Here is a 10641-nt window from a genome sequence, read left to right as displayed (position 1 = left end):
TCCAAAATCCAAGTTGTTGACACTACAACATTAACAACAAATTAGATTTGTTTAGTGCCTTTCACATCAGGAGTACGTCCCAAGACGCAGGATAGTCAGGGTTTTGAACTGAGCTGGGGGTAGAGATCAGAAGGGATGGAGGACAGGGAGTAGAAGGGTGATCGAGGGCACAGTCGAACAGGAAGGTCTTGAGATGGGCCCTGAAGGAGGCAAGGGAGGGGGTGCGAGGCAAAGGGAATGTGGTATGGAGTTCCAAAGGATGGGGGGAGTGAGGCTGAAGGCCCAACCCCTTTCAGCCAGGCAGGGTGGGGGACATGGTGTAAGCCAGAGTCTGACGAGCGGATGGAGCAGACAAGCCGGTATGGGGTTAGCAGATCTAAGGAGAGAGAGAGAGAGAGAATTTCTATGTGTAGGTGGGATGCATGGAATTCCTCAGTTTGGCTTGGATACTCTTAAACATGGTGATGGGTTTACACATGTGTCACACCCCTGGCTGACCAAAAAAAGAATTTCAGTTTCTTGAAGCTCAGGAATTATATAACATGGAGAAGCTGTCTTTCTTGAAGGAAATGCAAGTCACTTTGAAAGGATTTTTGCCAAAAGGTTAATTTCTGTTAATGAACACAGGAGTGTGAAACAACTGCACTGCTGTCTCACATCTGCCGGGGAAAAGATTTGATATCTGGGAGCTTCAGGTGGATTTGAACTCTGCTAATGAGTTTCTTGTAGCACGTAAAAAGCTACGTGGAATCCAAATGGCGAGACTGGGGAAACGCCCATAGCCATTTTGCTTATTAAATAATAAGGCAGTTTTTCGGTGCAAAAAATTAGGGGAATTGAAAATTGATTAACGGAATTATGCTAATAATTCGTTGTTGTTTTTTGTTTTTGTTGTGTTCACAACATAACTGGTGCCATGTGCTTGCCGAAGATTTCTCAATCAGTCTCAATATAGCTGGTCAAATTAATATAACACGTGGGATAGTATATACAATAATAATCCTTGTGTACTGCCTGCCTTATTACCTCAAAGTGTCTCAAAGCTTTTCATTGAATTTTTTCACTGTGAAGTACTTGTAGGCAAACAGCAGGTTGCACGCAGTAATGTTCTCATGGAAAGCCACAGAGTGAATGAATCCAGCGAAGCGCTTTAATGTGGATTCCTAAAGCGAAGTAGTTAGCATGCTTGCCTCGCAAGCAAGAGGACCCGGGTTTGATTCCTGGGCAGGGCGAAGCCCTCATATATGAGCGATTGTTGGCTGCGTCGCTGGGACAAACTCCATTCGCTTTTCAAATAGTCCCAAGGGATCTTTAGGGTCCACCGAACAAGCAGATGGGACCTGGATTTAACGTATGATTGGAAGGAAAGCACCTCCAATAATAACAGCATTCCCTCAGCACTGCATTGGAGTCAGCCTGGTCCATCGACTCAAAGTCCCATTCTTAATTCTACTGTGTTAATTTCAGTGCACATGGTGAAACGTGTAATTGTTTTGCACAAAACTTCTTTGCCAATTACAAGCACTCAATGCTTGCAAGACAAGGAGTATTTTCATAGATGAGTTATATGCTGAAAGTCTCAAAGTGCTTGACAGCAATTATCAGTGCAGTGACCGTTTCTGTGGACAAAGCTCTTTAAGATACTTTAACGTGAAGACGTTTATGTGATACTTTTCTCCAATAGAGGAATGAGCATTAACACAGACCCGGCGGGTTGAATGGAATCTTTGTTTGCCGAAAAATCTATGGGTCTAGGAGAGCACTGATGATACTTGTACCATCACCATTTCTTAAGCGAGACGAATGCAGACCCAAGCACAGGCCCAGAGATGTGAGCAATTAGCGTACTGTAACTGACAGCACAAAGTGGAAGCAAAGCAGGAGACAACCTTTGTGCACTTCACCACTTCAAATTGTCTCAGCTGAAAGCTTCTGGGTGACACAACATAGTGAGGCATAATTGCATTATGCACTGCAGGGCATCCGCAAAAGTTACAGGAGGTCATTTCAGTTAATGTTCAAGGAAGATAATAAGCCTCGCCCGACAGCTCAGTCACTGAGTAGAAACTCCACACAGGCTGGATACCAAACCTCGCATGATGAATTCAGCTGAAAGTTTGGTTGGAGTGCTGTAATATACGTCAAGGTAAGGAGAGACCTGGTTCTTATTCCTGATCATAATTGAGTGACTGGAGGTGCGTGTGTATGTGTGGACACTTGGAGGGCAGGATTGGGGCACGCCATGAATGCTACCTTGTGATCAGTCCTGCCAACTCTCATTGTGATAATAATCCTTGCATTTGATATAGCGCCTTAGCACGTCATTGAGACGTCTCAAAGCGCTTCACAGAATATACTATAAAGTGAATTGATTTTGTAGATGAAACGGAGCAGCCAATTGCACACAACAGTGTCCCACAAACAGTCATGGATTTTATTTTTATTTAAAAAATTATTACCTCCGGAAAGCAATTCGTCAATCGACTAATTACAGGGTTCCTACTTACTGACAGGTAAACAGGGAAGGTGGAGTAAGGAAATATGCCTAAGGTTTCACCCCTGGCCGGGAATCAAACCTGGGTCTCACTTTTGAGGCGAGTGCTCTAACCACTATGCTACAGGACACTTGAGATGGCTCAAGTATGTATTAAGGGGAGATGGCAGATGACGCCTGTGGAACCATACCCAGCAGCAGTAATAATTTGCATTTCTAGGGCATCTTCACATGCAATGTGAAGTATGTTTTATAGAAGAAAACTGATCAATGTTGAAGGTTAAAGGCCCAGTTCGCTGTTGGCATGCCAATCGACATATGAAGCCTCACATCTCATGCCCCCAAGACCTCCTTTCAATATGTGGCCCTGAATATCTTTAGCGCTCAAATACGGGGATGAGAGACAAGATTGATGACTGTGTCCACAAAGTCAAAAGCCAGCAACAAATTGTATTTATATAGCTCCTTCATGTGGAGGATGTCTCAAGGATGGCAGGATTACTTCTTAAAAGAATTATGTCGAAATCAGGGAGGTCAGGTTTAGAATTATGAATGGCCTCCACAAATCGAGCCTTCTGTCCCAGAGATGAGAGTGCTACCGAATGAGCCAAGCAATAATTTGCTTCTATGTTACCTTCAATTCGAGGCAGTAAGGCAAAGGGATGAGTAACCTCAGCCCATTCAATCGGCCCCACCGCAGCCTGCTGTGTAACCAGTTCTTGAAATACCCAGTGTTTCAAATAACCTGAGAGTACTGAAAACTCATAGCATGTCAGTCAGACCAGGCCTGAAAAGCAAATGCACCCTTTGTTTCTCTTTCTTCCACTCAGTGACCTGTCAGGGCAATTCCAGCCTTTTCTGTTTTCACTTTTATTACGTTTGCGTCCCTACAGGGAGAGAGTGCACATTCCACTCCAACAATCTACTTCTGGGATTTCCAATGTACATCTGAGATGCATGGAATTCTGTTTGATTTGGATACTCTTAAGCATGATGATGGGTTTCTGCATATGACATCAGGCTGACCAAAATTGAAGAAAGAGAGCACGGAGGTGGGGTCGGGGGAGGAGGTCACTTTGATTAAAACAGTTTTGTCTTGTCGAGCAAAGACCTCCCTACAAGCAACCTGACCTTGACTGGCTGAAAGGAATAATGTGTGTTCGCCCATCAATATGACAAACGTAGGTGGGGAAAGGCAATGATCAGTCTGTAGTATCGCTGATTTACACATTATGCATTTGTATGAAGGTACAGTAAGTCACAAGTTGCAGGAGAATGAAGAAAAGAGCAACTCCAATGTTGTCCTTCTGAGAATGAAAAGTGCTTCATGTGGCTCTGGCTAGCTCTTTCACAAGAGAGACATGACATTTTGATAGTTTAATAGGCTCCCAGGAGGCGCCGTGTTAGGAGAAACATGAAAAGGGATTTGTTTAAAGTTGTGTGAATCTTAACAGTGGGAGCTGATGAAAAAGGAACTATAAACCGAGGCAGACGAGAGGGGCATTCCTCCTGTCCGCATGGCATAGTCTGCGGGCACGATCCTTCTCCATTTTTGCACCTCTTAACAACAACAACTCGCATTTATACAGGACCCTTCACGCAAGCACTTCACACAGTGCTTAACAGTGGTGTGGTTTGCCACCGAGCTAGAAAGAAAGGGGAGGTGACTGAACTCAAGGTTGAAGAAGAAAGTCTTCTGGTATGATTTGAAGGTGGGCAAACATGACTGCCAATCTATGCACATAAATGTTCATTTGTTTATCTGGGTGATTGTTGGCCAGTACACTGGGAGAAACCTCCTTCGCTTTTTGAATAGAAGAGCCATGGTATTTTTAATGGTATCTTTAACATCCACCTGAATAGGCAGACAAGGATCATAGGTCAAAGTCTCACCCAAAGGATGGCACCATTAACAATGCAGCACATCCCAAGTACTACATTGGAGTGTCAGCCAAGACTATGAGTTCAAAGTCCTGATGTAGGGCTTGAACCTACAAGTATCTGACTCAGAAGCAAAAGTGACACCTCTTGAGCCAGGCCGGCAGATAGTATTTTAATAAGACACCAAATGGTGTTAATTACACACTTGGCCAGTGGGAGGCTCTCTACAGAGCATTTATTTTTTTCCCTTCTTCCTTAATTATCATTTGTTGTAAATCAATTCCAGGCATTCAGCGAGCACCAGAACAGCAGTGAAGTGAATTAATCACTTTTTTGGTGTGAATTGTAGACTGCAAGATAGAATGAGAGATGAACTGAAGCATAGCCAAGTGAATCGGAGCCTGTCAGAGGGAATAATAAAGTGTTAGAGTGAATCACAGTCAATCAGATGCCATCAAGGGATTTGAGAGGAAAATCTATAGAACTCTGAGGAGTGAAGGAGATCGCTGCCATGATGAGTGAGAAGGTGACAAGAGTGCTGATAAGTCAGACCATCTATAGAAAGATATCTGTTTCCCTTTACTGATGGGTGACAGTGTGCTATGTTGCCTTTCGGTAGTTAATCATAAGTGTTTCTGTTTTTTGTTTTTTTAGTTTTGATGGATAATATCGACATTTATTTTACCTTTGATTGGGGGGGATTTTTAAAAATGCATATTTAACACAGGAGGTGATGTGATCAAAGCTGCAGGTGGAGAAAGTGACATGAGTAGTAACCTTACGATCCAGAGATCGCCCATGCTTTATAAAATGTCAAAAAAAGTAACAATTTTTACCAATTAAAATCGCAAACTTATAATTGTTAAACGAGTGTTGAAATCAATATTCAGGGCAGAGCAATATTGTCTTTTGATGGGATGTTAAGCTGAGGTCCTCTCTGTGGCCATTAAGGTGGATGTTAAAGATCCCATGGCACTATTCAAAATGAGAAACAAGTTTCTCGAATTCCCCAAATAAAATTGGTCACTCCATGGCTTCTCACATGCACATATAGGCTCCTTTGTTTGTCTAAAAAGATAGTCACTATACTTTACAGTAAATCCTGTGAAGGGCTTTGAGACGTCCTCCTGATGTGAAAGGCGCAATATCCAATATAATGATACTAATTTATTGCACCCAAGGTCTCTTGTCTCAGTTACTGAGCTGATGGGTGATCTCTGTGGACAATGGATTGCCAGCAGTTCTGTGCCAGTTTGTGGAATATTAATTTAATGCAACTTATAAAGACGTTGACTCAATTTTATGCAAGGTTACTGTTAAATTCTCACTATGGAAAGCGCACCTGAGTCATAGTTGATTATTTGTTCAGCCGGGTGTCTGATACATTTGGAAACCCATCACCTTGCTTAAGAGTACCCAAACTAGACTGAGAGTTCCATGCATCATGCCACCTACACATTGGAAATTTCCTTGTGTCTGGAATGGAATGCAAATTCTCTCTTCTCATAGGGACTCGACATGCTCTCCTAATTCCGGGGTTCAGGTTAGCAAGAGCAAGGACACCAGTGTGTGTTGGGGCAACTAATAAGGGTTAACTATACAACTTGCCATTGAGAGCACTGACTGGCAAGCTTCCTGCTGCTTGTCCAGCCCTACCTTTTGCTGGCCACCTCATGAGAGCTCATACCACAGCCATAGGGAGATTTACTGAGATGATACAAGAGGTGACAGGTTTTTGTTCCATTTAAGAGTCTTGAAAAGTTGGAACAGTTTTCACTGGAACAGAGATGGTTAGAAGGGAATCTGCCAGACAATCAAATTCATGAATAGTTTTGACAGGATAACTAGAGAAAGGTTTCCACTGTTCGGTGAATGAGCAACAGCAAGGTATAAATTGAGGATAATCATCAGGAGAAAAGAGATGCGTTATATATTTTTACACCAAGGTTTGTTAGAATAGCATTAGGGCATCAATTTAAAAACATTACCAAAGAGAAGATTGTTTAGGAGAATTATTTTATGCATACTATAGAGCCTTACTAGGGCATACACTACCAAACACAGTGGTAGAAGCAGAATCCATAATAGCTTTGAAAAGGGAATTAAAGACATATTATCACATCATTGAGACGTCTCAAAGCACTTCACAGGATTTTACTGTGAAGTGTGGTGTAGGCCATGTATTTGCGGAGTACTTAGTTCGCTCTCCTCGCAAGTGAATGGACCTGGGTTTAATTTCCAATGTGAGTGCTTTGAGAAATCTCAACAATGTGATAAGGTGCTATATCAACTGGAAGGATTATTATTGTTATTTTTAGGACACTGCAATGTCCCAGTGAATGATCAATTTTATTTGGGGGATTGATGGCCAGGACACCGGAAGAAACTTGCTTCTCTTTTCAAATATGTCATGGGATCTTTAACATCTACATGAACAGGCAGACGGGTCCTTGGTTTAACGTCTCATCCAAAAGATGTCACCTCCAACAATGCAGCACACTCCCAACACTGTAGTAACGTCAACCTAGGCTGTGAAAGTCAGGAAATGGGGCTTGAACCCTCCAGAAATAAGTGAATGAGTGTGAGGAAAGGGCAGCGAAGTGGGATGACTTTCAGAGAGCTGCTAGTGCAGGCACAATGGGGTGTATGGCCTCCTCCTGTGCTGTTCTGTAAAATCCAATGGTTCTGTGTGATATCCAGGCAACGACACTGAAGTCTCACAGATCAGGAAGAAAGTAAGCGAGGGCTTCACAGTGTCACTGTTGGTGTGAACAGGAGGCACTTTTAAAAATACACACAAACACACACACTGAAGGCCCCATGTTATAATACTAATCCTTGCATTTAATATAGCCCTTGTCACATCGTTGAACTGACTTGAAGCGCTTCATATTGTAAAGTGTGTGTGTTTTGTGTGATTGTGTGTTTTGAGAGCAGAGGCACAGCAGCCAATTGGGAAGAGCAGTGTCCCATAAACAGGGTGGATTGAGCGAGTGACCATAATTTTTGGAGGGATTATTACCCCAGGAAGCGTTCCGCCAATCGACTAACAACTGGGTTCCTACTGACTGTTAGGTAAAAAGAGGTAAGCGAGTCCTCTCACTCTAACAAATGCTCTAACCACTACGCTACAGGACTCTACTCTGCTAATGGATCAGTAAAAGACCAGCTCTTCAGCTCTCAGTCAAGGTGCTATCAACACCATCACAGTTCACATCCAGCCTCCGCTCCTGTAATTAATGTTCTCTTGTCCTTTATTGGTAAGAGGGATTGAGATCGCATGCCTTTACATTGCGTCACAATTGAGCTATGGCAAGTCTGACACATCCATCACTGGAAAACCTGGTGCGGCTCAGACATAAAATCCAGACAAGTGTGAAATATGACATAATCTCACTTTCTCCGATTTAACATTCCTCGAGCACATTTTAATGAGGTCACTGGCTTTGTTAGACAATTTTTTTTAATCTCTCGCAGATGTGCCTTAGAGAAGTGTGCTATGACTAGAAAGATCTGGTGGTGGGGCGAGGGAGTGGGGCAGGGGGGAAGAGAGAGAGAGGGAGAGAGACAGTGTTATCGTTTAAACATTTCATGCCCTTTAGACCTCAGTATTAGCCTTAACGTTTAAGGGTTCAAATTTGGAGTGAAACCCAGCCTCTAAATTGAGAGTAAATTTAATAACAATAATAATCCTTGCATTTGATATAGCGCCTTATTATATAGTTGAGATGTCTCAAAGTGCTTCTTTGAGCACAGAATACAGTATACAGAATATACTGTAAAATGTAGTAACTGTATATTTGCGGGTGAACGCAGCAGCCAATTGTGCACAGCAGTATCCCACAAACAGTTGTGGATTGATTGACCAATTTATTATTTTTTTACATTTTTTTTGGAAGACTGTTACCCTTGGAAAAGCTATCCACCAATCGACTCACCACCAGATTCCTACTTACTGCTAGGTAAACAGGCGTGTGGAGTAAGAAAACTTGCCCAAGGTTTTGCCCTACCCAGGAAGAGAACCTAGGTCATCTCGCTTATGAGGTGAGTGCTCTAACCCCTGTGCTAAAGGACTCCATATTTTTTAGCCATCTTGTCAGAATTAAGCTGGAGAGCAATAAGAATTTCCTTGTGCTGCTTACCCCAGACACAATCAGCTCTCCACCCAGGTTCTGGACCTCTGCTTTGACTTTGCTGCAGATGTTGAGCTGGTGACAGTAGAGTGCGATGCGTTGCAAGTACGCCAGCAAATCCTGCTTGCAAGCCGAATCGGGACACTGAAAAACAAACAGTTCAAGTCAGGGTTTTCCTTTGGCTCCGTGCATTCCTTTACCTTCCCCCTCAGCCCCCTTCAAAGTAAAGGTCTTCCTTGCTTTCCTTCCATCCACCAGCTTTAAAGGTGAGGAACAGGATCTTCAACTTGATCCTCTGGAGGTGATCGGCTCACGGAGCCTGGTGTGGGAGAGGACATGAGCTGCAGAGTTCTGAATAATTAGCAGATTGTGGAAGGAAGAGTTGGTTAGTTCAGCACACAGGGTTATCATTCAATGAGACTGGCAATAATCCCATTGAATGATAATGCACAGAAACAGACCAACCAGTCTGTGCCAATGTTTATAATCCAGACAAGCCTCCACATCTCCTACTCCCCTCTCAATACCCCTTTACTCCCTGCTCCCTCCTGTATCTATCAAGATTCCTCTTAACTACATTGGAGCTTTGAGACATGTCACCATGTAAGGTGCTATAAATGTAAAGTTCTCCTTTGATTGAGCACAAACAGGAAACAAAGACCTCTGCAGTGACACAGAAGTGAAAGGAATTAACTCTAACAGCGCATTAAGAGTCATCAGTCACTTATTCGGGGGGGGAGAGAAACTTTTGAAGTGTCAAAGATCCTGTTTGCATCTTCTTTGAAATCTATTTTGAATTCTTCATAGCCAATTAAGTGGGATGATTACCAAAAAGCCTACAGAAGCAACAGCTGTTTCGAAACGGGTTTAATACTGTGTTTGGAACTGGAAGCACTTCTGTTGCGGATGGCATTAGGAAGCCAAGTCACTCACTCAGCCTGGATTGAAAGGCAATCTAAATTTAATACTGTTCTCTGATTAGAATTGAAGCTACTATACAATTTGGGCTTTTGGAATGATTTCTTTTAAAAAATAAAAGCTGGTTAGGTATGGGAAACATTTCATGCCATCAAGCTGCCGAGAGACCTGAAAAGACCAGACAAGGCAGACTTCCCTCAGACTGAGTAAAACGTGAGATATTCATAGAACCACAGCAAGCACAGCCCAGCCGGAGCCCATTGGGCTCAGCATAACTGCGCTCCCCCACTGATATCATCCGATTTAATCCCAATTCTCTGCTCTTTCCCACACACTGATATAATCCTTCTCTTCAAATACTTTCCAGTTGACTTTTACATTTAACTCTTTGCTTGTCTTTCAATCATGTGTCAGGTTTGGTCTGTGGGCAGCACTCTTGCCTTTAATACATATAATAATCCTTGCTTTTGATATCGTGTCATCTGTAAAATCGTCTGTAAATCCCTTCAAACCCTGGCAACTCCCTACCTTTCCAACCTTACTCCCCACTACCCGCTGTCTCCGCTCGGTCACCTCCTCCCTCCCCTGGCTTGGCGTCAGGTTCTGCCACTGTTAAGTGCTCTGAGATGCTTGCCCACATGAAGGGTGTTATATAAATGTAAGTTGTTGTTTAAGCTTGTCGACAAGATGTCTCAAATGATTTACTGTAAAGTGTAGTGACTGTATTTTGGAGGCAATTCTGGCAACCAATTGTGCACAGCAATGAAGTGAATGACCAATTTATACGTGGGTTATTGTTGGCCAGGACACCAGGAAAAACTACCTTCTTTTTGTGAATAGTGGTATGAAATCTTTTTTATACCCTCCAGACAGGGCCTCAGTTGAACATCTCTTCCAAAGGACAGAACTTCTGACAAGGTAGTGTTCCCCCAGCACCATACTGAAGTGTAGCCAGATATAAGACAGATAAAAGTAGACTCAACACCTGTGTTAGAATTTAGTTTTGTCTAAGCCAGCACTTCAGTGTAGCACTAGGGAAGTGCGCATTGTTGGAGGTGCTATCTATTGGTCATTTCTTTTGGTGGAAGCATGTGGAAACCCATCACCACGCTTAAGTGTATCCAAACCAGATTGATAATTCCATGCATCCCACCTACACATGAAAATTCCTGTGCTGGAATAGAAGGTGCACCCTCTCCCTTGAGGAGTGCATCC

General features: G+C 42.9%; 1 protein-coding gene across 1 annotated transcript in view; it reads right to left on the bottom strand.

Annotated features, from left to right (window-relative positions):
- Positions 1-10641, bottom strand: part of ctnna2 (catenin (cadherin-associated protein), alpha 2) — a 140845-nt gene that overhangs the window by 18453 nt on the left and 111751 nt on the right. The window contains exon 8 of the mRNA XM_042343656.1: positions 8518-8652. Within this exon, the coding sequence (XP_042199590.1) occupies positions 8518-8652 (135 nt within the window). The remainder of the gene's footprint in view (positions 1-8517; positions 8653-10641) is intronic.

This window comes from Callorhinchus milii, unplaced genomic scaffold, assembly GCF_018977255.1.
Source record: "Callorhinchus milii isolate IMCB2004 unplaced genomic scaffold, IMCB_Cmil_1.0 Scaffold1, whole genome shotgun sequence".
In the NCBI taxonomy this organism is placed as follows: domain Eukaryota; kingdom Metazoa; phylum Chordata; class Chondrichthyes; order Chimaeriformes; family Callorhinchidae; genus Callorhinchus; species Callorhinchus milii.
Note: the sequence above shows the minus strand (reverse complement) of the source record. Positions and strands in the feature narration are given on the sequence as shown.